General features: G+C 47.1%; 2 protein-coding genes across 2 annotated transcripts in view; both read right to left on the reverse strand.

Moving 5' to 3' along the window:
• Window positions 1–5,203, reverse strand: part of Ehd4 (EH domain containing 4) — a 74,401-nt gene extending 69,198 nt beyond the window's left edge. The window contains exon 1 of the mRNA XM_059261187.1: window positions 4,908–5,203. Coding sequence (XP_059117170.1) covers window positions 4,908–5,143 — 236 coding nt within the window. The 5' untranslated portion in view covers window positions 5,144–5,203. The remainder of the gene's footprint in view (window positions 1–4,907) is intronic.
• Window positions 5,204–16,185: 10,982 nt separating this feature from the next.
• Window positions 16,186–24,615, reverse strand: part of Pla2g4e (phospholipase A2 group IVE) — a 34,878-nt gene continuing 26,448 nt past the window's right edge. Inside the window, exons 13-19 of the mRNA XM_059258925.1 lie at window positions 24,315–24,429; window positions 23,699–23,836; window positions 21,589–21,696; window positions 20,885–21,088; window positions 19,817–19,983; window positions 18,491–18,674; window positions 16,186–18,098 (exon numbers count right to left, since the gene is read on the reverse strand). Coding sequence (XP_059114908.1) covers window positions 17,881–18,098; window positions 18,491–18,674; window positions 19,817–19,983; window positions 20,885–21,088; window positions 21,589–21,696; window positions 23,699–23,836; window positions 24,315–24,429 — 1,134 coding nt within the window. The 3' untranslated portion in view covers window positions 16,186–17,880. The remainder of the gene's footprint in view (window positions 18,099–18,490; window positions 18,675–19,816; window positions 19,984–20,884; window positions 21,089–21,588; window positions 21,697–23,698; window positions 23,837–24,314; window positions 24,430–24,615) is intronic.

A 24,615-nucleotide genomic window follows, 5' to 3' on the forward strand; every position in this document is an offset into this window, starting at 1 on the left:
CCTTTAGCTCATTTCTACTTTGTTTTCTCTCTGAAATATGTTTTTTTTGTTTTAAATTAGCATATACAGATGCACAAATTACTTGACTGGCACTAATTACAGAATTATGGAAATGAGTGGAAATTATGGAAATTACAGGCTGCTTCATCCTGGAAGAATGTTTTTTTGGTTTGTTTTTATTTTTCATTTCTAGTGATTGAACCCAGCACCCTGTGCAGGCTAGGCAAGCATTCACAGCTGAGCTACCCCCCAATCCCAACTGGAATACAATTCATATGTCAGAAAACCTACTCTCCTAAAGAGTAGATCCATGTTGTATGATCAGTGCCACTACCCAATTTCAGAACACTTCCATCCCTCCGAAAAGAATCCACATGCCCACGACCAATCTCTCTTCACTGCTTGTGCACATGCATATCCAGTTGTCCCAGCATCATGGGCTGAAAAGCTATTCTTTACCCATTGAACTATCACGACAGCCTGTCAAAAATCAGTTGATCATAAATAGGAAGGTTTATCTTGGAGCTTTCAGATGTGTCCCACTAATCTGTCTGTCCTTCTGCTAGTGCCACACTGTACGGTTGTCAGTAGTTCCATGATAAATTCTAAATCAGGAAATGTTGAGTTCTTCAGGACCGCTTTTTTGCAATCCTGAGTTCCCAAGAATTAGAGAGTCAGCCTGTCAATTGCTGCCCCAAACAAACAATTAAAAAACAAAGATTTTAACAGAAATTATTTTGAACCTGACAACCAATTCAGGTACACTGGTTAGGTATGGTGGCACACCCTAGAATCCTAGAACCCCAGAGGCAGAAGTAGAACTACTACAAGTTTGAGGCTATCCTGGGCTACATAATGGGTCCAGGCCACCAATATATACATTGAGACTCTGTCTCAGCAAACAAACAGCAGCCCAGGAGCATTGCCATCTTACCGTGGCCTCCAATCCGCAGAGAGAGGGTGGTTTTCCACTTGGTCTTCCTTCACTTCTTTTAGTAATGACTCTAGTTTTCAATGCAGAAGTCCTGCACTGCTTTTTGTTGGGCTTATTCCCAGGTGTCAATACTTTATCTGTTTTGGATGCTATCACAGTTTTGCTTGCTTAATGTCACTTTGAAACTGTTCATTTCAAGTCTATAGAAATGCAATAGATTTCTGTTTCTTATCAAGATTTTTTAAATATAAAAGACCATGTGGTCTGCAAATGGTTTCACTCTTTTCCAGTCAGGATGCAGTTTGTGTCTTTCCCCACCTATTGCCCTGCTCTCTACCCTTTAAAGCCTACTGGTTTCTTTTTTTTGTTTTTTGTTTTTAAGCTCTGGGGATTGAACCTAGGACCTCACACATGCTAGGTAAGCACTGAGCTAGCCCCAGTCCAGCCTACGTAGTTTCTAAAGTCACTTCTTCTTTTCTCCTCATTAGAATAAATTTTCTTGGGGGAAGGTGCCAGGGTACAGGAGGAAGAGAGGAAGTAGAACCCTTAAGAGCAAAAGTTGCAGTTTGTAGTTCTAACTGATTTCCGGGGAGCCTCCCATGTTTCACAGTGGAATGATTTTGCTTTATAGCAGCTGGGCCCGGTGATTTTTTTTTTCCTAGAGGAAGTTCTAAAATTGAATTTTTAATAGATTTATTTTTAATTGTGTATGGGGGTGTGTGTGCACCTGTGAATGCAGATGCCCATGAAGTCCAGAAGAGGTCATTGGATTTCCTGGGGCTGGTGTTACAGGTGGTTGTGAGTCACCTGATGTGTGTACTGGGAACCAAACTCCAAACTTAGGTTCTCTGAAAGAGCAATAAGTGCTCTTAACTGCTGAACCAACCCATGAAACTTTCCCTTTCCTTTCAAGCTTTGGACATAATCCTGGATAAGCCCGACACCTGCCCTTCCTCGGCTATTAAAATCAAAGATGATATGGTCACTTTCACCACTGCCAATCCCTTCTTCTCTGGACAATTTCTCCTTGCCTGTCAGAAGCAGACTATGCAACAGTTCTTACTATATATCCTGTCTTTGGGGAAATGGAATAACCAGACAAGAGAGCTATCAGCTGTTCTGCCTTTACCCTAAAGAGACTTTGACAAATATCTCTAACCCATCTGCCGCCTCCTCTAGCCTTTCAATGCTATGACCTACAGGAGACTGTACCAATCTGTTCTTTCCATTCAACCTCAACCTCACTCTTTTAATTTGCCCTCTTCCTGGCACTCGGCCCCTCCTGGTGATCATCCATCAAGGAGTGAGCATATTTTCTTGACGCCCCAGGCTCTTCAGGCATCCCACCTAGGAGACCTTTCCATCAAACAAGGGACACACTTAGCTGTCTCAGTTCTGATGAATTTCCTGGCCCACCACATACAATGGGACTCCTAGTTTCTCCAAAGCAAGAGAGAGAGAGAAACAGAGTTTCATTAAAGGTGTGAGGTGCATAGCAAAGTCGGTGTTGTGCCCTACATTGAAGAGGAACCTTTCCCTCCATGATTCCAAGTCCTGTGCTGGTTGGAAGGAAAAGAACCCGTGACTTATAGACAGGTCCCTTCCCCAAGTTTGAATGAGCACTTTATGCTCACAGCTAGAAGCAAAGCACCCAGGACCTACCAAAAGCAGGGTCCAGGAAGGCCAGCTCTCATAGCTCTCTCCTGTTTGCTACTCCAAGTGCTCATGTCTCCAGGACAGCTGCCCTCTGTTTGGGGCTCTCCTCCCAGAGACCAGACACTTCCTCCTACTCTACTCTAAAACCAACTTCAGATGCCACAAGTGTCGCTTCATCCAGCTCCCTGTCCACAGTGATCTTCTAACCCCCAGGTCCCCTTTGGGCCCTTGGTTAATGACAAAGCCACTCGGTCCAAGCTTCTGGTTAAGGTTATTCTTCCCTTACCCCTGGGTTGTAGCTCCTACTGAGTTCTACTACTAAGAAATGCTTAACTGGGAAGTATAGCCATGAGTCAAATCTTAGAACCTGTCATAACACTATTTCACAAAACTTCTCCTAATCAATGAAGCAGAGAAGAATGAGAATATAACAAAATAATCTGAAGCGGAGAAAGTAATACACATCCCTTCGAACTGAGTTGTACTCTCCTATCTCAGGCCTGTTTATTAGCCAGGCTATGGACACCGTCTTTAGGCTAGGCTGGTATAGCATCAAGGAAAGGCTCCCTAGCTATGAATAGGTACAGTGAAGCCCATGGCAAAGATAAAGAGGAGGAAATGGTGGGGCTGCTATGGACCTGCCATCAGAACATTTTTAACAATGCTATTCTCTTACTTGCTCTAAGCTTAAAAAGTTCTCTCCCCACTCTTGTAGTACTTTACTATCCCAATCATTCACAACTGCTGCTACTAAGCTGTTTGTCATCTATTTGGTTTCTTAAGTTTTGTTTTTTGTTCTTAACACTGTTGTTTTGTTTTGAAGACAGGATCTTTTGTTGTGTAGCCTAGGTTATCCTAGAATGCCTTATATAGCCCAAGCTGTCCTGGAAGGCATAATCCCCATGCCTCAGTTTCCCAAATGCTGGGATTACAGGCAAACACCATCACAGCCAGACACTTGTCATCTTTCAAGGAGTCAGTTACTGTAATACATATCTACCTTCATTTCTGAGGTAATATATCCAACACTATTTTCAGCTTAATAAAAAGCATCAAATGAAACAATTTCAACATTATTTTCCCCACTTTCCTTTTATATTTCAAAACACAGTGTATTTCCTTAGCTGAATTCATTCAGTGTATCTACGGGCCTGGATTTAACACATTTCTTATGGTAACAACTACTCTATTTGTTGGAACCATGTAGGTCACAAAACTGTTATGACAGAAATGGCATGTACCCCAAAGACAGATGCAGTTTTCTGAACACCTGTTGAACAACAAATGATGAAGACAGTGTTCTGATTTCCAAAACTCCAGATCCAAATCTTAAATGTTGAGTCACTTTGCTTTGACTGACAGGGGCTTTAAACTCAAAAAAAAAACAAAAAACAAAAAACAAAAACAAAAACAAAAACAAAAACCACCTCCCCAAAACAAAACACAAATCTTCTCAAAGAAAGGGAGTTGTTTTGTTCTGTGAGACAGGGTTTCTCTGTGTAGCCCTGGCTGTCGTGGAACTCACTCTGTAGACCAGGCTGGCTTCAAACTCACAGAGATCCGCTGCCTCTGCCTCCTGAGTGCTGGGATTAAAGGCGTGCGCCACCACCTCCCGATTGAAAAGGAGTTTTAATATGCTGGTTGCTTTAGAAATAAGACGCCTTATTTAAAAAGCAGTCTGTTTCATTGTAAATTATTTCTCATCGAGTCACTTCAGAGGAAGCTATGTGAATGGAACCGCAGGGCAAGCACGGTTATTGCTTCCGGGGACGTGACAAATATTTTCAGTTTGTCAAGGGTGAAGAAATGGAAACTAGCAAACAGTAACCTGACACTCCCCTTCGTTCCACAGGCTGGTGAGGCGGCTCCACTGTAGGCTAACTTCCTATAGACCATAAAGCTGAAGGATGGCAGCTGCTGTGACAGAGGGTGGCACGGAAAGACATGGCAATACCTCCACCGTGGCATTCATTCATTCATTCATTCATTCATTCATTGCCACTGTGAAGGAAGCTTACTTCTCCAACTAGGTCCCGCATACCTCCACTCTCACTTCCAGCCCCAGGCTGTACTGATGATGCTCTCTAGAGCCTGGCCCGCCCTCCCTCTCCGGTGCTCCCAGGCCAGGGTGACAGGCTCAAGGAAGGCCTTTGCAACAGGGAGGAGGGGGGGGGGCTCGCAGCACCGTGCTCAGGGGAGCCTCGCTCGACGAGAGCCCGTCGGGGTCGGGAGAGGCGATGGGCCACCGAGCTCTGCGTGTAACCTGAGGGCAGACGGTGCCCAGGCGGAGGGGCAGCGAGCCTGCGCGGCGAGTTACCTGATGAAGGTGGTCTTGCCCGTGCTGTACTGGCCCACCAGCAGGATCATGGGCTTGTTTTCGAAGTCGGCGTCCTCCAGCGCCGGCGAGTGGAACTCATGGAAGCGGTACGCCTCCTCCAGCGGCAGCACCTTGCGCTGGTAGAGCGAGCGCAGGCCGCCCGTCACCGTCTGCACCGCGTCCATGCCGCCCGAGCGCTCGCGCCCGCCCGCCTGCCGTCCCATCCAGCTGAACATGCCGCCAACTCGCCGCCCGCCGCGCTCCACTCAGACGCTGCGTCGCTCGAGCTCGGCGCCTGGCTAAGCTCTCGCCGCCGCCCGCTCCCCGGGCCCGCCCCCCCCGGGCCGCGACGACCAATCATCAGCCGCTGCGTCACGGGCGGGCGCTCATTATTCAGAAGCGCTCTCAGGTCCTTCCTCATTGGGCGTGTGCCAGCGAGGAGTGGAGGCTCTAGCCAATGGAAAGGCGTGTCTTAATGAATTATTGATGACGACATCGGTCTAGAGGGCTAGGCGAGGAGAGGGAGTAGCCCAGGCGGGGTGGCACGGGCGCGTCTACCCGGGTACATCCTTTTGGCCAGGTGGCGTCGGCTTCCGGGCAAGTCTTAGCTGGCAGGAATGAACCACCCGAGGCCTCCCTTCTGGAACTCGACTCATCCTAAGCGTTTGGACATGGATCCTGGAGACGGAAAATTCAGAAAGTTGACGGACAGGTTCCTTTTCCGCTGGCAGGTTATTACCCCCGTTTACTGCCGAAGAGACTCAGGCTCACTGATACAACTGGCAAATTTTGAAGGAGAGGAAATAAACGTCAGTCTATTTGCGTGGATATTTCTCCTGCCTCCACTGAATTCTGGATCAATTAAAGGCCCCCTTTCTCCTTGGTTTTACTTGATTTTCTATCGCATGGAACCCTCATTATTACAATCTAATTTCAGCACTAACATACACCACAGCTGGTGTCAGCTCCTCGCCGCCCCCTTTCCAGTTTAAAACCTAGACACTGGTAGAAATAATTGGCCATCACCTGTGTATCCTAGGCGAGAAACGCTCCGGCGCCTTTTCAGCGTGGTCAGTGAGGTCAGCTGCATAGGAATAACCGGAGAGGCTTGCTAAAATACAGACCTCTAGTTCTCACTACAGACCTACTAAATTAAAATGTTGAGAGATGGAGCTCAGGTGATTCTTGATTGCATAAAATTTGGAGAAAGATCGTGTATGAATTACTGTTTGGTTTTTCGAGACAGGGTTTCTCAGTGTAACCGAGTCCTGACTGTCCTGGAACTCGCTTTGTAGACCAGGCTGGCCTCGAACTCACAGAGATCCTCCTGCCTCTGCCTCCCGAGTGCTGGGATTAAAGGCGTGCGCCACCACCGCCTGGCTCATGAATTACTTCTTGAACTTGGAAGAAATGCGGAGTTGATTCGTGAGGTAGTTGTAAAACCGCGTTTTGAACGATCGTCCAGGTGTTGCCGGTGCAGCGCGAATGTTTATGACAGTTTTGTTTCACGAAAACCTGGAAGCAACCAAGGTGGCCTTCAGCAGACAATGGATAAACCATGGTATATCCAGACAAAAAGCTGCTGGTCTATGAGGTGAATTTATTAGTGAGGTTTCTCGATACAAAAGCTAGCTATGTCTACATGCTAGAAACAACAATTGGACATTGAAGTGGAAAATCTGCATCCCTTGGAATAGCACCAAAACTAACAAACGTTTAGAGCTAAATCTAATCAAATGTACCAGACCTATATGCTGAGAATCACAATATATTTCTAAGAGAAATGGAGGCCTAGATATACATTGCCTGTATCATGTCCATGGGCCGGAAGACTCAACAATAAGACCAGTTTCCCCCAATTCATTTAATGCAATCCTAATAAAAATCTCAGCAGGTTTTTGTTTTAGTCAAAATTAATAAAATGATTCTAAATTTCATATAGTGGATGTGAAGGTCCCAGAACAGACAAAAAGAATGTAAAATATAACAAAAATGGAGCTCTTATATTACCTCATTTCAAGACTAATAAAGCTACAAAAAAAAATCAAGACAATGTGGTATTAATGCAAAAATTATCCTATAAGCATACACTAATAACATTTCAGCAGGCGACGGGCTTTTGTAAGGTTTTCTTGACTTAGGACGTCACATTTAATTTATGTAAGTACACTCCATGAGCTCACACAATACCTAACACTGCTTTTTCAGAACATGCCATCATTTAGTGACGAATCACCATATCAATGGAACAGAGTCTAGAAAGAGACCTACACATACATGGCCAACTGATTTTTGACAGAGGACAAAGGCAATTTAGTGGATAATTCAAATTCTATTTCTTTTTCTTGTTGGAGCAGAGTCCCATGCACCCAAGCTGGCCTTGAACTTACCAGATACATGGGAATAACCTTGAACTCATCTCGATTCTTCTGCCTCTGCCTCCAAGTGCTAGGATCACAGGCGTATGCCACCAAGACTGGCTGAGAAAGTCTTTTATATAAACAGTTTAGAATGTAGATGCTTAGCATGCATGAAGCAGTGGGTTCCATCCCACCACCACCAAACACGACCCACATATAGTTCTAGAACAAAAGGATACCTGTATAGAGAAACATGAATTTTAATCCAAGCCTCATTCCCTATGTTTAAATTAACTAAAAATGAATTCTAGAGCTAAATGTAAAACTTACAAATTATAAAAGTTCTCAAAGAAAACGTAGGAGAAAATCTGTGTGGTTGTAAGGTAGGGAATTTTTTCCTAGATAACCCCAGAGGGACATCCATATAAAGAAAATTAGTTGATAAACTGGATTTCATCAAACTTAAGAACTATGGGAAAGGTAAGGTGCAGAGTTGGAGAATATATTTACAGATAACATCTCACAAAGGCTTATATCCAGAATGCATAGACCTTTAAAAATTTAATAACAAGGGGTTGGAGAGATGGCTTGGTGACTAAGAGAACTAGTTCCAGAGGACCCAGGTTTAATTACACACACCCACATGTCGACTCAGGGAACCAGCGCCCTCTTCTGGCCTCTGCAGGCACCGTATGCACATAGTACATATACAGGAAGGCAAAACAAAAAATAAAGGAAAAAGTTTTAAAGATAAAAACAAATTTTAATAATGAAAAAGTTTCAACAGACACTTCACAAAAGTGTGACATGTTTAACATCATTAATCATTAGGGAAAGGAAAACTAAAACCACAAAAGCATCACAATATACCTAGTAGATTGTGTAAAATTATCAAGACCATACAAATTGTTGGTGAGAAGTTGTAACTGCCTTATACAACTTGTGGGAATGTGAAATGACCCGACATCTTTGGGAGATGTTTGGTTATTCCTTGGAAAGGTAAACACACCTATCACATGACCTAGTGGGAGGAGGAGTAGAAGGCAGAGTTATAAAGAGGAGAGAGAAGAGCAAAGAGAAACCTTTTGGGGATGAAAGATGACCTTCATGACCTCGATTGTGGTTATAGTTCACATTTGTACACATAGGACATTAATCATAGTATGTTTCTTTAAAAATATTTTATTTTATGTGTATGGATATTTTGCCTGCTTGTGTGTCTGTGTACCACACACATGCAGTCCAAGAAGAGGCCAGAAGAGGGCACGAGACTCCCCAGAGACTGAAGTTAACAGCCGGTTGTAAGCCACCAAGTGGGTGCAGGGAACTGAACCTAGGTACTTTGCAAGAACAACCAATACTCTGAACTACTGAGCCATCTCCCCAGACCCCAAATTACGTACTTTTCAATACATGCAGGTGATTATATGTCAGTCATTCCTTGATGAGTTGCCAAAACTTCATATATTTTTTGACTCAGGAATTACATGTTGAAGAAACTAACCGGAGGGTATTTACCCTGAGGAATAATGAATATAAAACTTTATCTGAGAGGATGTTTATTGTCATTTATAATACTGAAACGCTGCAACTAGCTCTCTCCCCACAGAGTAAAACAAATGGTGGCTTCCCATGCAGTTATTAAATGTTGTGACATATAAAAAGAATATTAGTGATCTGAAAAAACCAGAGTATTTTGGATTAGGGTTGTAGCTCGGAGGGGGGCACATGATGTAGCATGGGTGAATCTTCAAAGGTATTCTGTGGTGAAGACGCCAGCCACAGAAAGATGACTATAATAGGATGTCACTTTTGTGGAGTTTTAGAGTCAAGTTCATAGAAACAGGAAGCAGAGTTAGAGTGGAGGTTACCAGAGGTTTCGGGAGGAGGAAATAGGGTATAGTTCAGTGGGTATAGAGTTCCCATTTTGTAAGTTGGAAAAGCTACAGAGAGCTGTTGCAGAACAATGTGAAATGTTTACTCCTGCCGAGCTGTGTACTCAGAAATGGCTTAAGATGATGAATCTTGTGTTGTATGGTATTGTGTTGTATTTTGTTGTTTGGTTCAGGGTCTTGTCTTTTTTAAATAAACTTAATTTTATATGTATGGGTGTTTTTGTCTGAATGTTTGTTCACCACATGTGTGTCTGCTACCCACAAAGGCCAGAAGAGAGTGTCGAATTCCCTTGAACTGGAGTTACACATGATTGAGTCACCATGTGGGTGTTGGTGTTGGGAATTGAACCTGGGTCCTCTGGAAGAATGACCAATGCTCTTAGCTCCTGAGACATCTCTTCAGCCCTGTATGGTGTTTTACAAACTGCAACTTGGCCAAACAGTGGTGGCACACACTTTTAATCCCAGCGCTCAGGAGGCAGAGGCAGGTGGATCTCTGCGAGTTTGAGGCCAGCCTGGTCTACAACATGAGTTCCAGGATTGGCCAGGGCTGTTACACAGAGAAACCTCATCTCAAAAAAAGCAAAGCAAAACAACCCCCAAAAAACTACAACTTAAATTTTCTTTTTAGTGGCTGTACAAGATTTCATATTTTTGTTTAAAGAATTTTGAAGTACTCAAGAAAAAGAAGTGATGAACCCCCAAATTGTAATGCTCCCAGAGTGTGGGAATAGATAACCTTAGTTTTGTCTTTATGGGCTTTAGAATTTTTTTAAACTTTACAGAACAATCACATTCTTGTTTTACAAGCAGGAAAGAAAAGTAAGGAAGAAACATAAATGAATTGCATTTAGTCCTTTAAAAAAAAACGGAAAGGAAGTCCTGCCGTGCTTGTGTGCCTCGCCCTCCTCCCAGCACCCATGGTGCCCGCCCTTCCCTTCTCTCCCTCTGCTTCCTGCAGCTGTCCCGCAGCATTCCTGCTCTTGCTAAGTCCTTGACTTAGAGGAGGAGTGACTGGTCCTCTTGCATCCATTTCTAAACTGCGGTTCTCCTTTGTTTTGCTTTCTTCCCACTAAACCGTCCCAGCTCCACTCAGCTTTTCCTCCGAAGCCAGTTGTTTTTCCAAGCTAATCCTACAACTTGCAGTTAGTTCTACAGGGAGGCCTGGAAATTTGCTGTGCTATATAATCCTGGGAAAAAACGTAGCCTGATGATAAGATTCTCCATTCTCTTTGCTGTATGGAAAAATAGTTTTTTAAAAAATAATTATACAATTGTATATAACTATACAATTAGCACAGTGGTCATTGTATAAAATTATGCCTCCCATTGTATTTTGTATATGTGGGGTAGGTGTGTGTGTTCATGTGGATGCATGTCCGAAGGTGTGCATGTGTCTGTACAAGTCAAAGATGGATGTCAAGTGTCCTCCATTGCTTTCCACCTTGGTTTTTGAGACAAGGTCTTTCATTGGACCTGGAGCTCACCGACTCACTAGGCTGCCTGGCCAGTGCCCCGCCTGAAGTTACAGTCGTTCACTTAAGCATCTAGCCTTTGTGGGGATGCTAAGGATCCACATCAGGTCCTCATGCTTGCACAGCAGGCTCTTCATTTACCGAGGCGTCTCTCCAGTCCCTCAGCTGACATTGTCACACCGTACATCATGTACTTGGCTCACATTCGTCCTCTCCTGTCCTCCCGTCCCCCCGCTTCTCTCCACTGCACTCTTTCCTCTTCCTAAACAGTCCTTAGTCTACCTTCATACTTCTTTCTAAATCTACATTCTGGGGGCTGGAGAGATGGCTCAGTGGTTAAGAGCATTGACTGCTCTTCGTAGAGGAGCCGAGTTCAATTCCCAACACCCACATGGCAGCTCACAACTGTCTGCAGCTATAGTTCCAGGGGACCTGACATCCATGGCAAAATACCAATGCACATAAAGTGGTAACAATAAATAAATTAAAAAATATGGAGTCTGTATATGGGAGACAACTGTAATATTTGTCAAAGTTCTATCGTTATTCCCGTGGAAGGGTTTTGTCCTTACTCCTTGGTCACGGGTTTGTCTTGGGTTGTGTTCAATGGCTGGCTGCAGAGCTGATCAAGGCCAGCGCCTTCCACTGCAGAGTGCCTTAAAGGCCTTGGAGGAGAGAGCAGCTTCTCTGGCCTGTGAAGGAAGCCTCCGTCACTCTTGAACCCTGTTCTGCTTTCTCTGTGGCCACTTTTCTATGTCACTGAGGTCACTTGGAATGTAGTTAGGAGGGCATAGGTGTCTTGTAGGTTCTTCAGGGAAGACACCTTTAGCAAGATGACTCTGACTTTGTACTCGGGCACATTGCCATCTAGGTAAAAAACTAAATTTTCCAAGTTCCCTGCAGGCAAGTGTGGTCATGAGACTAAGTTCTGAGTCAGAGTTATTTGAGCCCAAGGTGTAGGGCTTCCAGGAAGTCTTCTTAACAGGAAGAAAATTGATTTTTTTTCCCCTCTTCCTTTAAGGAGGAGGTGTTTTGAGACAAGGTTTCTCTGGCTGTCCTGGAACTCGCTCTGTAGACCAGGCTGGCCTTGAACTCACAGAGATCTGCCTGCCTCTGCCTCCCAGGGTACTGGGATTAAAGGCGTGCGCCATCATGCCTGGCTCTTGATTTTTTTTTTTTTTTTAATTCTCCTATCTTTTGGAGGCCAAGAACTGTAGAGGGGACGGAAAAGCAAAGAGCCAGCAGAAGCAGGCTCCTTCGCACTCTGTGCAGGGACCTTAGACCTCATCCCTGTGGACTTCATTAAAGCCACCACTTTTCAGAGACAAAACTGCAATTCCTAACTAACAGCTTGTCTGTAGAGTGGACCGTGCTAACAACAGAACCTGGAATGTGATGTCCACTTAGTAGATGAGGACGAAGGCTGTGTTTAAGTATTCAAATACCACAGGCTAGGATTTAAAACATTGCCACATGTTTTTGTTTGTTTGTTTGTTTGTTTTGGTTTTTTGAGACAGGGTTTCTCTGTGTAGCTTTGCGCCTGTCCTGGATCTCACTCTGTAGACCAGGCTGGCCTCGAACTCACAGAGATCCACCTGCCTCTGCCTCCCGAGTGCTGGGATTAAAGGCATGCACCACCACCGCCCGGCCTTTTGTTTGTTTTTTTTTTTTTTGACTTGCCTCTTATTTGGAGGTGAGTTCTTTGGTCCCTGGCCTGGCTTGTGATGACTTCCCCCAATAGATTTCTGTGGAAGCACAGCTCTGTGCTCTCTATCTAGTCACACAGACCAGCAGATGCCACCATCTCAATCTCACCCAGGAGACTGGCCACAGGGAAGACCACAGAAAGGTACTCTGATTGACAGCTCGGTAAGCCTGTCCAACCTTCCCGGACTTCCTAACACAGGTCAGGGAAGTGAATAAAGCCATCATTTAAAAAAAAATGAAAAGGAGGCCATGAATTTGAAAGAGAGCAAGAAAAGGTATGTGGGAGGAAATGGAAGGAGAAATTATGTCACCATATTATAATCTAAAAAAAAAAAAAAAACCCACCCAGATTAACTGAAAAAACTTAATAATTTTATTTATTCACTTACATTATTGCATATGTGCATGATGTATGCATGAATATACATGGCTGCCCTGGCATGTCTATGGCAGTCAGAGGACAACTCTGTGGAGTCAGCCCTCTTTTCCCTTTAAGTGGGTTATGGGGATTGAACTCAGGCAGTCAGGCTTACATGACAAGCGCTTTGCCCACTGAACCATCTCACTGGCCCAAGGAGCCATCCTGAAGTGGGTTCTTCTTTTCAGAGGCAAGCTGTCAGTCTTCCCCTCAAGTCACTCATGCTGAGGTCTCAAACATGGAGTGGAGAAGCTGGCCTTGATCTGCCGTCCTGATCCTTGAGCCAACAGACTCTGACCCTAGTCACGCGGTGGTTATTTTATGTCCTCACTCAGAGAAACAGATAGCTGGAAAAGGCTGGGTGTGCTGGCACACGCCTATAATCTTAGTACTTGGGATCCTGGGGCAGAAGAATTGCTATGAGTTTAAGGGCAGCCTGGGCTACATTGTAAGTTCCAGGCTAGGCTACAGGCTACAAAGTTAGAGACTAGAAAACCAGAACTGGAACAACCGGTAATTCCTCTCTTTAGATAAGAGCTGAGTTCTTTTTCAAAGAAAAGACGTTCAGATGCAGCAGACAGGCAGGCCTGATTTGGTAACGTCATACATAGTCCAAAAGTCCCAAGACCCCTTATCTTCCCTGCTGCTCAGCAGACAGGCATGATGGGTGGGGCACAGGTGGTGATGGTAGGCCGAAAGGCAGTCTTAAGGATGGCATAGAGAGCTGAAAGAGGCCCAGATTTCTGAGAAACAAAGAGCTTCAGTTTTGTTTGAGTGGCTTAATTTTAGATCTTTAGGTTATAGAGTAAAAACCACGTTAGCAGAGAGAGACTTAGAATGCCTTTGTTTAGAACAAGGGAGAGTTGCCTTAGCTTAGCTGGCACTGGAGTGTTGAGTTGTTGAAAAAAGAAGCAGCCATTAAGTGGGTGTAGCTGAGATTGCTAAGAAGAGTATGGAGTTGCCTGGAGAGGGGTGGGGTTGAGGTGGGGGAGGAGCAGAGGTACAGGACCTCACAGAACACCAGCCACCAGGAGAGCAGGAGTAGCCAAGGAGGGACTCCCTCTTCCTGAGTAGAAACCAGGAGGGAGGGTATCATTAGCCTGGCCTCTTTGCTCCTGCTGTTTGCACCTCCTGAACCCTTGTGTACAGAGCCTGTGAGGATCAGTTTCCATGTGGGCCCTCCCATGGGGGACCAGAAGGGAGGTCCTTGAAGTTTAGTCATTGGTTGGCCCCTTCTTGTGTCTCAGTAGCTACAGTACTAACATGTTCCAGTTATTTGCAAGTTGGACTGCTGGGCAAGGAAGCTGTGGGCAGCTCAGGGCTCGGGGAGAAGAGACAGGAGCTGACAGCACTCAGGTACAAGGGGGCCCAGGAGGGCTGTGGGCATGGGACTCCACCACCATGCCCTGGGAAAGTTTTTCCATGGTTCCTTTCCTGCTGAGGTAGGATAGAGAGAGGGGGAAATTTTGGAGACATGAGGAAGGAAAAAGAGCTCCCACCCAAGCATCAAGTTGAAGCCTCTAATCAGCATCAGAACAAGAATTCCAACACAATCAACAAATGCTTAAGGCCTTGCTCCCTTCCCAGCCACAAACGGCAATTTTCTAGGAATCTCACCAGAAATCCCATTTACAAAGAAAAGACACACATTCAACTCCTTGTTAACTCTAGTGGCTTCTGGGTTGTCCTTCCTCCCGCCCATCCTCTTAATAAAATAGAAACATGTTAGTATGCATGACATATTTGTGTATATGTGCCGTGTGCCACACAGTCCACACTTTTACACCTTCATGTGGGTTCTGGAGACTGAACTCAGGTGGCCAGGCTTGTATGAGGTTTTGTTTTGTTTTGTTAACTTGGCTTTACCTGTTGAGTCATCTCGCTGGCCCTGGCTTCTGGTTTTACCTTATCAGATTATAATTTTATCCAGTGCATCTCTGGGGCCACCTCAAAAGAGGCTGGGAAAGGAGAAGGAAAAAGAGGTTTCTTGGCAGCCTTTTGAGATGTAACTTGAGAGCCAATAAAATGTATGCATGGCTAGTGCTAAGAGAGTTTGCTTACTCTCCCTTGAGGAGTCTATGCTCACACGTGGGCACTCTCCCTTACTTCCTCTTCGGAAGAGCACGCTCCCACTGGGGTGTGTCTTTTTTTCTTCTGAGCTTCTATTTCCCTTAACCTCCTATATTAAAATCTCCTTAGTAAAAACACCAACTGTGTTTCACAGTTCCAGGTCATCCTGAGATTCTTTCTGTGCTGAAGCTAGGAACCTCAGTCTGACTTTAATCAATGTTCCTAAAGCTTAGAGGGACTCCTCAGGATGCTGGGAGTGACAGTGTGGGGCTGTGACTCTGTCACACTGCCAACACAACCCCAATGCACTAACCACTGATGCAGGCTGTGCACAGCATGCGCTCCCCACTGGTGCAGGCTATGCTCAAGCATGTGCTCACCACTGATGCAGACTGTGCACAGCATGTGCTCCCCACTGGTACAGGCTGTGCACTGATGCAGGCTGTGCACAGCATGCACTAACCACTGATGCAGGCTGTGCACAGCATGTGCTCACCACTGGTGCAGGCTGTGCACAGCATGCACTCCCCACTGGTACAGGCTGTGCACAGCATGCGCTCCCCACTGATGCAGGCTGTGCACAGCATGTGCTCACCACTGATGCAGGCTGTGCACAGCATGCGCTCCCCACTGGTGCAGGCTGTGCACAAGCATGCGCTCCCCACTAATGCAGGCTGTGCTCAAGCATGTGCTCACCACTGATGCAGGCTGTGCACAGCATGCGCTCCCCACTGGTGCAGGCTGTGCACAAGCATGCGCTCCCCACTAATGCAGGCTGTGCTCAAGCATGTGCTCACCTCTGATGCAGGCTGTGCACAGCATGCACTCACCAATGATGCAGGCTGTGCACAGCATGCGCTCCCCACTGGTGCAGGCTGTGCATAACATGTGCTCCCCACTGATGCAGGCTGTGCACAGCATGTGCTCCCCACTGATGCAGGCTGTGCACAGCATGTGCTCCCCACTGATGCAGGCTGTGCACAGCATGTGCTCCCCACTGATGCAGGCTGTGCACAGCATGCGCTCCCCACTGATGCAGGCTGTGCATAACATGTGCTCCCCACTGGTACAAGCTATCATCTGGCTTCCTTCAGTTCTTCCTGCCAAACACACGGGCTGGAAGCATCCTGGCCTGCCCCAGGTTCATAAAAACAGGGGAGGCCTCACCTGAGGAGCAGGCAACAAAGCTCTCTGAAGAGGCTTAGGTAGACCAGGCCTCCTCTAGTAACCGCTAGGGAGAAGAAAGATCAGAGAATTGCAGGGATGAGGGCAGAAGTGAGGGTAGGGGAAAGGATGAGGGTCCAGGTCAGAAGTGCTGTGGAGCATCAGATAATGAAAGCAGATGGACCAACATTCGCCCTCGTGACCACTTTATTCTGTGCTCAAACGGTACAGTGATCTTACACATGTCACAGGCTATGGTGAGTCCAAGGCATGGCTGCCTTCACCTTGCAAAGTGCAGGTCCTGTCCCGGCTCTCTCCGATCATTCAGAGCCTGATCCCTGCATGAGGGAGGGAAAAGCAATGGCAACCAGCTCTTCCTGTGAAGGGCTAGAGGAGATGAGGGACGTCCAACTCACATCAGCATCGAGTGGGTAGGGACCAGTTCTGCAGGCCAAGAAGCCTAGCTTATCAATACCTCAAAGGAGTCTGTGGCCTCCTGCTCTCCAAGCTGATGGAAACGTGCAGTAAATCCATTCTTCCCCCACGTTACTCACATAGGAGTCACCTGGGGGCAGGAGAGGGGGGCACCAGTCTCTTCACAGTACAGGTTCTTGTCAGTGTGGCTGGGTTTACAGCCGGGCCCCAATCACGCTCTGAATAGCAATAATGGAAACAGGAGCCCATTTAAAACAAACACACAAAAATCTCTCAACAACCAAGGACTGTGGAGGGATCATGTGGCTCAGAAAGAGGGCCTTGTCCTCCAGGCACGCTGGGCTCCATTCAGGCCGCATGTCTAGCTGCCCTTCAGCTTCCATTTTCTCACCCCAGGGGCTCCCAGTCTGTCCTTTAGTGAAGCCTGGATCTGGGTGTCTCTGTGTTCAGGGGTCCCCCAGAGACTCCCCTCCAAAGCTGAGGTCTTTCTCAGAGCCCTAAGTTGCCATTGTGTGGCTGTCCTTCCTAACCTTTTTCTCCGAGTCACTGTATAAGAACTTAGAGAAACCGGCTGTGGCATTTTCTGTGATAAATGAGAGGATTCATACTTAGAAATGATTAACTCCACCTGGAAGCCAGAGAGAGATCTGAGAGCACTAACGGCATTGGATAGCTTCCTGCACTGGACTGGCACCTGGTGCCCCTTGCTTACAGCCTGCCCAGGCCTCTCTGAACAGCATCCTATGTCCTTGTTCTGTGGGTTTCTGCTGCATTGTTGGCAGGGCCTGGTTTCCCTGGAGCTGAGTGCTTACACCTGGTCCTGGTCAGGGTCAGATGCACACCAGTCCAGGGCTCTGGCAGCTGAAGAGGCATCAGTGACATGGGTTGGTCATCTGTTTGACCTGTTTGTGGCAGAGACCAGGCTTTCTACTAATACTCTCTTCATCATAGTAAAATATAAAAATAAAAATAAACCACAAAATACTATTGACAACAAAAATTCCAAGGATGCAATTACCTTAAATTTACAAAGCATTTTCCAGAGGAACTTAGAGCAGTTCTCAGTCTTCCCGGGCGTTTCTCTGGTCATGGGAGGAGGGAGGCTTGGGGGACTTCTGCCTGCAGCTCTAAGGGTGAGGTCTCTTGGGAACTAGCCACTCGGTGCGGCCACACATTGACATGCTACACTTGAGACTGGGTGGGAGCCTGCGCACATGGCACCTTCCAGGCTGGGAAGTAGAGAGAAACTCCAGGGCTATAAACCTGACAGACTCCTCCTTTCCTTCCTCTCTCCTCCTTGTCCTTTTGTAATGTTTCACTCCAAAGCCCAGGCCAAGCTGCCCGAAGCCCTAGCCGGAGAGCAGGGACAGCGGTGGGTGAGGTCAGGCTTGGTGGGCGGACGCTCCTGACAACAGCAGCAGACACAGGATGAACAGGGCGCCCCCAGGCCTAGGAGGGACACTGGCTCTTCATGCGTTTCTTCTCCACTGCCAGTCTTATCGCCTGCATAAGCGTGTCTTTGTTATTGAGGATGTTATACTCCGAGAGCTTCACCAACTTGTCGAAATTGGCCTCTGTGTACGTCAGCTCCTTGGTGGCATAGGGAGATCTGGGGCCATAGATGTTCATCTGGCCCAGTTCCAGCTCCTCAGGACTCCGTTCTACACCTTGGGGCAGAAGAAGAATTTGCTATAGATCCTTATTGTGGTAGGTTGTAAGGACGTGTTTGCACATACAAATACACTTATATGCATGCACACTCACTCACATGGGCACACACACACAGCATAATTTATTCATTTCAGGATTCCACATACCTAGGTATCAGTAAATGGTTATAAATGACTAAAACAGCAGGGGACCAAAAAAAAAAAAAAAAAAAAAGAGCAGGAGACCGTGTTGTAAGTTCATGGGGGACGATGGCGGGAATTCTCTGGGTTCAGACTAGGACTAAGCCAGGCCTCCCCTTTGGGGTCATCAGAAGATTCTATACATCTAAACACAAGGGCTTTTGTCTGTTTCCAGCAGAGGCTGGGAGCATACCATAGAGGGAGCTTACCTGGAGCCTTGTACTTCTGGAAGGTGTCATTGATGAGTGGGAAGTAAGCCACAATGGGGGCATCAGGCTCCTGGGGATTCTCCATCAGGTAGCACTCCTTGAGACTTTTGTCATCCTCCTGGATGGCGTAGCTGGGGAAGGGGATGTTCTGCTCGGTACAATACTCACAGGTTTGTTTCAGGGGCTGTAACATCATGGAAGGACACTTTGAGCACTGGAAGCCTGGGTGTGGGTGAGCCATATAGAGTTCCTGGGTCTGTTTTCCTGATCTTTCCTAGCTAACCCTGGTCCCAAACTGCTTTGCCAATGGGTGGTATTTTTAGAAGAAAGCCAGGTCAGGACAAAAGGCCCAGGTAGCAGGCTGGTGCCCATACAGATGAAAGCTCCTTCCCTGAATGAAAACACAGAAGCCCTGCTGTGGCTGCTTCACCCAAAGACAGACCTGGGGACACACGGGTGGCTTCTGTGATTGACGGACGCTGGGGGGCCTGGCTGCCTGGAGTCCTGACTGGCCACTCAGAGATTTTGGAGGTGACAATGTCCAAGGGCTGGACTTTGAAAAAATACCTTTAAAGTCACAAAGAGCCCCAAGTCCCACAACTGGCTTATTTGCATGCCCCCCCAGCATGCTAGCTACTTAGTCTAGGTCCCGTCCTCTGTGACCTCGGGAGAACAGCGGCTGTCCTGTCTACCACACAGAACTGGTGCAAGGACCAAGTGAGAGCCTGGGTAGGGAAGCACACTGTTGTTTATTGACAAACCTAGGACATGGTTATTGCTTTCATTCCAGCCATCTGTCTATAATTCCTTTTCTTTCCCTGGCTTCAGGAGGGGATTGTACAAAGTCAACCAAAAAAAAAAAAAAAAAAAAAAAAAAACCTAAAAGAAACAAAGAAAAACTAAAAACCAGAGTTTTCCCTTAAAGAGAAAACAAATAATAATAATAATAATAATAATAATAATAATACCACCACTGGTCACTTGTTTAATCATATGGAGGTCTTGTGATTACATGGACGCTGAGATTATTTTGAAAACAAGATATTACAAACTTATCAAGATTGTTTTCAGCTGAAAAAATGGCCAAGTGCATCAGATACTTAAAAGCAATAATACAACTGCCATCATTGAGTTCAAACAAACTCCCAAGTCCCAGCATGTGAGAGCCAGCTGGTTGCCAGTGAGGTTTGGTCCTCACGCAGCCTCAGAGTGTGCCAGCGGAGCACATCCTCCCACGTGACAGCTGCACAGGTCTCTAAGGTCGTGCCAGTGACTCTGTGACAGCTCGGGAGCAGCTGAGGCTGGCGCTGTTGCTGCTATACTTGCCTTGGTCTGGGATCCCGCACAGTAATTGAGGTGGATGATGAGGTCGATTTTCCTCTCCGGCCTAAAGAGGGGCGCGTAGCTGGAGTTGACAAAGAACGCAGTGTCCAGCAGGTTCAGATGTTTCGTAAACTGTGTCAGCTGGTTTGGGAAGGTGTCCAGCACTGTGTCTGAAAGTCAAGCCTTCTAGTTAACATCGTACCTGGTGCCCTGATGTCAGTTACGGGTCAGGTGGAGGCACTGATATGGCCAGAATACCCTGCTTGGAGCTTCCTTTCTTCAGCCTGGGCCTCCCACATTCTCTCTAGGACACTGAGTCCTACTTCTCCGGGTAGGCTGACATACCGCAGCATGCTCTTGAGGCTTTAGCAAGTCTTCTGTGGGTTATGCACACAACCTGCCATGACTCATTTGTAGAGCTTGTGGAGAAGCAGGGACTTAACATCCTATCAACTAGGGATACCCATGGACCCAGAGCCAGCTGCCCATTTTGCTCCAGACAGCGAGGACAAGAATAATAGTTCAGACCGAAGGACTTTCCAGGCTGTGGCCAAATAAAACATCAAAGATTTCCATGTGGTGGGAGATGAGGCACGCTAGACCTTGTCCCTAAAGCCTTAGCAAGGAGAGGCATACAGAGTCAAAGCTATGAGAGTGCAGTTTCAGGCCTGAGGCTGTGAGGCTGAGCTAGGCTGTACTTGCTCAACTACAATGGGGGCACCACTCACAGTGAAAGGTGTTCCCAAAAGGTATTGCCAGAAGAGCTCACATCTCTCCATTTGTACAATGGGGCCAACTTCTGCAGCAGCGACTGTTGCTCAGATAATGCAGTTAGTCAATTAACTAATGCCTGCATTGCCCCCTGCTGGCAAAGCCGAATTCATTCAAGCCCTCAGCCATAAATGGACTAGCCCCGCCTTCCCCAAAAAAGCCAGCTGTGTCTCTGTCCATTAACGTGACCAGAGGAGACCATCTTTTTCTATGGCAACTTCAATACCTATTTCTTCTTCCTCCCAACAGAGCCAGCCCTGGAGGAGCACCCAAGTGGGAGGGGCACCCAAGCGGGCATACCTTTCCACATAGAGAAGTGTTTGTTCTGTAAGTAGTCAGTGTGCAGCTGCATCCCGTACAGGAAGTTGTGGAACTCAGACACCTGGGGCCTGTGCGTGAGGATTTCTCGAAAGGTGTTGGACAGCCACGATGCTGGGATCACGACTGTGGTCTCCAAGGGGTTAGCATCACATTTGGGGATTTCAGGCAGGAGTGGATCATCTTCTGCAGGGGGAAGGGATGGAGGGCAGGTTACAGAAGTTGGGGTAGCACCTGACTGCTTGACCCATGAGAGTGAGCCACTTTAAGTGCAGTTCATGCCTTCTTTGCCCAAGCCCTGGTTCTGAACCCAAGAGGACTCAGGACAGAGGTATGAGACAGGGGTGGGGAGGACATGTAGAGGGAGAGAGAGGATACTCAGGAAGAAAGGCTCCAGGGAGGATGGTGAGCCCAGAAGTTTGTCTTTTTCTCTGTGCTCACAGGTCCCTAGGACCATCAGCTCCCCGAAGGTTGGAGGTATCCTTCTGGGCCCCAGCATAAGTACTACCTATAGCCACCCTGCCCCCACCACTGTCACCAGTGAAGGAAAATGCTGTAGCCCAACTGCCTTCCCTTGTCTGGAACCCGGGGATGATGTAGAAACAGTGACAGGCAACCAGTCCTTAGTTCATGATCCATACACTATAGATCCACTACCCAAGAGGGGAAACCAGGCTGTCACCCACCGATGTCATGCAGTTTCTCCCTTGTCCACCTGTAGAAAAACTCCTCGGAGGTGTGGGACAAATTCAAGGCGTCAAGCAGGTTCAGGGAGAAGATGCTACTCCACAAACCTAGAGAAGCAGAGAAGCCATGAGCAACTCTCCCCAGGCTCCCTGCCCCCACACCCAGATCTCACTAGTCCAGCCTTAGCCTAGATGCCTACTCCAGGCCAGACTGCTTGCGGGTGGGATGGACTTGGATTTCTGTCTTCCACTGAGCAGTTCCAGGCAATGTCTGATGGTGCCAGTCTTTTTCTCCCTTCCCTCAGGACAGGGAGCAGGAGGGTGCTCAAGACACAGGCACAGCAGGGGGCTGAGAGCCAGCAAGTGCAGGCTTTGAGTTCAAACCCAGTTCGAACCTTTGCATCAGTTCACACTGAGAAAGCACTTAAGACAGTGTCTGGCATGCAGTAAGCCTTGATACACACAAAGCTAGCTCTTATTTTTTAACGTAAAATTTATATAATAATACTATAAGGTTATAAAAAAATTATATAATGATACTATGAAATAATATTAATAAAACCAGATGTGGTGGTTCACATCTATAATCCCAGTAGGAAGGCTGAGGCAAGAGGATTGACAAGAATTTGGAACTAGCCTAGGCTATATCGTAAGCGTTGGGCCTACCTGGGCAGGAGGGGGGGGGAGGGAGGGAAGGAGGGAGGGAGACAGGAGGACTCTAGGGGCCAGCCACCCAGCCACCCAGCCACCCAGCCAGCCAGCCAGCCACAGAGTAAGAGTGAAAGTAAGTTATACAGAAGTAAGAAAAGGAAAAAGCCCAGAGGCAAAAGGTAGATGGGATAATTTAAAGTTAAGGAAAGCTGGCAAGAACAAGCCAAGCTAAGGCCTGGCATTTATAAGAAACAGTAAGCCTTCATGTGATTTATTTGGGAGCTGGGTGGTAGGCTCCCCAAAAGAGTAAAGAATAATAAGAATAAAAAATAGGCCGGGCGGTGGTGGCGCACGCCTTTAATCCCAGCACTCGGGAGGCAGAGCCAGGCGGATCTCTGTGAGTTCGAGGCCAGCCTGGGCTACCAAGTGAGTTCCAGGAAAGGCGCAAAGCTACACAGAGAAACCCTGTCTCGAAAAACCAAAAAAAGAAAAAAAAAAAAAAAAGAATAAAAAATAACCAACAACAGCTATGGGCTTCTGTGTAGACTTCATAGAAGAAATGGGACTCGAGTTAGACTTTCTGGAATGGGTTGCTTTGGGGTAAGTGGAATATAGACATCCTATTTAAATAAAAGAAGTTTAAATAGCTGTTTTTCTTTTTCTTTTTTCTTTTTTTTTTTTCTTTTTTTTTTTTTTTTTTTTGGTTTTTTAGAGACAGGGTTTCTCTGTGTAGTTTTGGTGCCTGTCCTGGAACTCGCTCTGTAGACCAGGCTGGCCTTGAACTCACAGAGATCTACCTGGCTCAGCCTCCCGAGTGCTGGGATTAAAGGCGTGCGCCACCACCACTTGGCGAATAGCTATTCTTGAAACTATAAAGATAGATCTTTCTTTCTTTTTTTTTTTTTTTCAGATGAGACTCTGAAGCGAAGAACAAAGACTGGATGTCACAGTAGACCCCTGTACTCAGTGACTTGGCTTCTGAGGAACCAGGGAGCAAAGACCAGGGAGCTGTGCTAGGCTTTCCCAGTGGCCCTGCCTTGTCTGCTGGGGTCCCCCTCTGCCTGGGATCTGAGGGGCTGAGTTTTCCTTGGAAGCAGGCACACTGCTGCCTGGAGGCAGACAGGGAGAAAGGCAGGACAGTGGTTTTCTAACAGCCTTCCACACCCAGGCTGCTTCTAGATCTAGATAGACCACAGGAGACCAGGGTGCTGGGAGAGTCCTGGAGGGTCCCTTTACTCATGTCTCTGTGGGCCTAAAGGGCTGCAGTAAGATTAGGGCAGTCACAATCCGGAAGTAGGTTCAGCAGTCCCTCCTGGATTAATGTGATGTGGCAGAACCAGGAAGTTCGAGAGTTCAAGGCTAACCAAGGCAATCAGCACTGGGACAAGATTCTCCCTGTCATTGTCCTTGTCAAAGGCGGGCCTGGCCAGCTCTGGGGCTGAGTATCCTAGAGAGTTACCTAGCATGTAGCACATCTCTGGCTCAGGGATCCTCTTCATCAGCCGCCCCATGAAGAACTCGGAACCAAATAGTTCGGTAGGGATGAAGGCCCCATACTTCTGCATGCCCACCTCGTAGGGGGAGAACTCGAACCATTCTATACACAGGGAGCAATATCAGTCTCAGGTTAGGGAGCTATCCACACAGCCCTTCTCCCCCCAGCCCTCCAGTGCTGGCTCCAGGGCCACGGGGAGCTTGGAATTGCAAGCTGCAATTCCGATGTGGGACACAAGGAAGCATTTGCTGCTGGACTAAACAGCTCTGTGAGCTGTTAGGCTTGCCCCTTAAAGCTGGATAAACAGGGACAAAAACTAAACCTTCTACGCCCCCCCTTTTGGGCAGCCTAAAAACAAAAACAAAAACTTAGGGTCTCATCCTTCACCCATTTCCCACGGACCCATCAGATAAGCCACAGCAAGCTAAGGAACATTGCCCAGGGGAAATCAGCCCCATTCATGAAGGAGAGTTCTTCAGCTGTGGGGCACTATTTCTTGATGTGGAGATTGACAAAGTGTGTGTTGTACCTGCCAAGAAGCCAACCAACCCCCACCCCAGTCACTAGCCACCGGTGTTACCTCTGAAATCCTGGTTGCTTACGTCATCCTTGACATTGATGGTGAGGTAGATGGGCAGAGGGTTCTGCCCCCGGCACAAAGCAGCACACTGCTCTGACAGTTTGCAGTCATATTTCTGTAGGGACACCAGTGGTTAGGAGAGGTGGCTGGCGAGCAGTCAGTGAAGAACAAGAGAACTATCTGAACTCACATCCAGACTCCGGAGCCCCCCACCCCCACCCCACCCCGGGCAGCTGTATAAGTGGCAGTGACTCCAGATGTCAACCCTCAGATGCACTTGGAGAATATATAACGTCATCTT

This window comes from Peromyscus eremicus, chromosome 4 (assembly GCF_949786415.1).
Source record: "Peromyscus eremicus chromosome 4, PerEre_H2_v1, whole genome shotgun sequence".
NCBI classification, from domain to species: Eukaryota; Metazoa; Chordata; class Mammalia; order Rodentia; family Cricetidae; genus Peromyscus; species Peromyscus eremicus.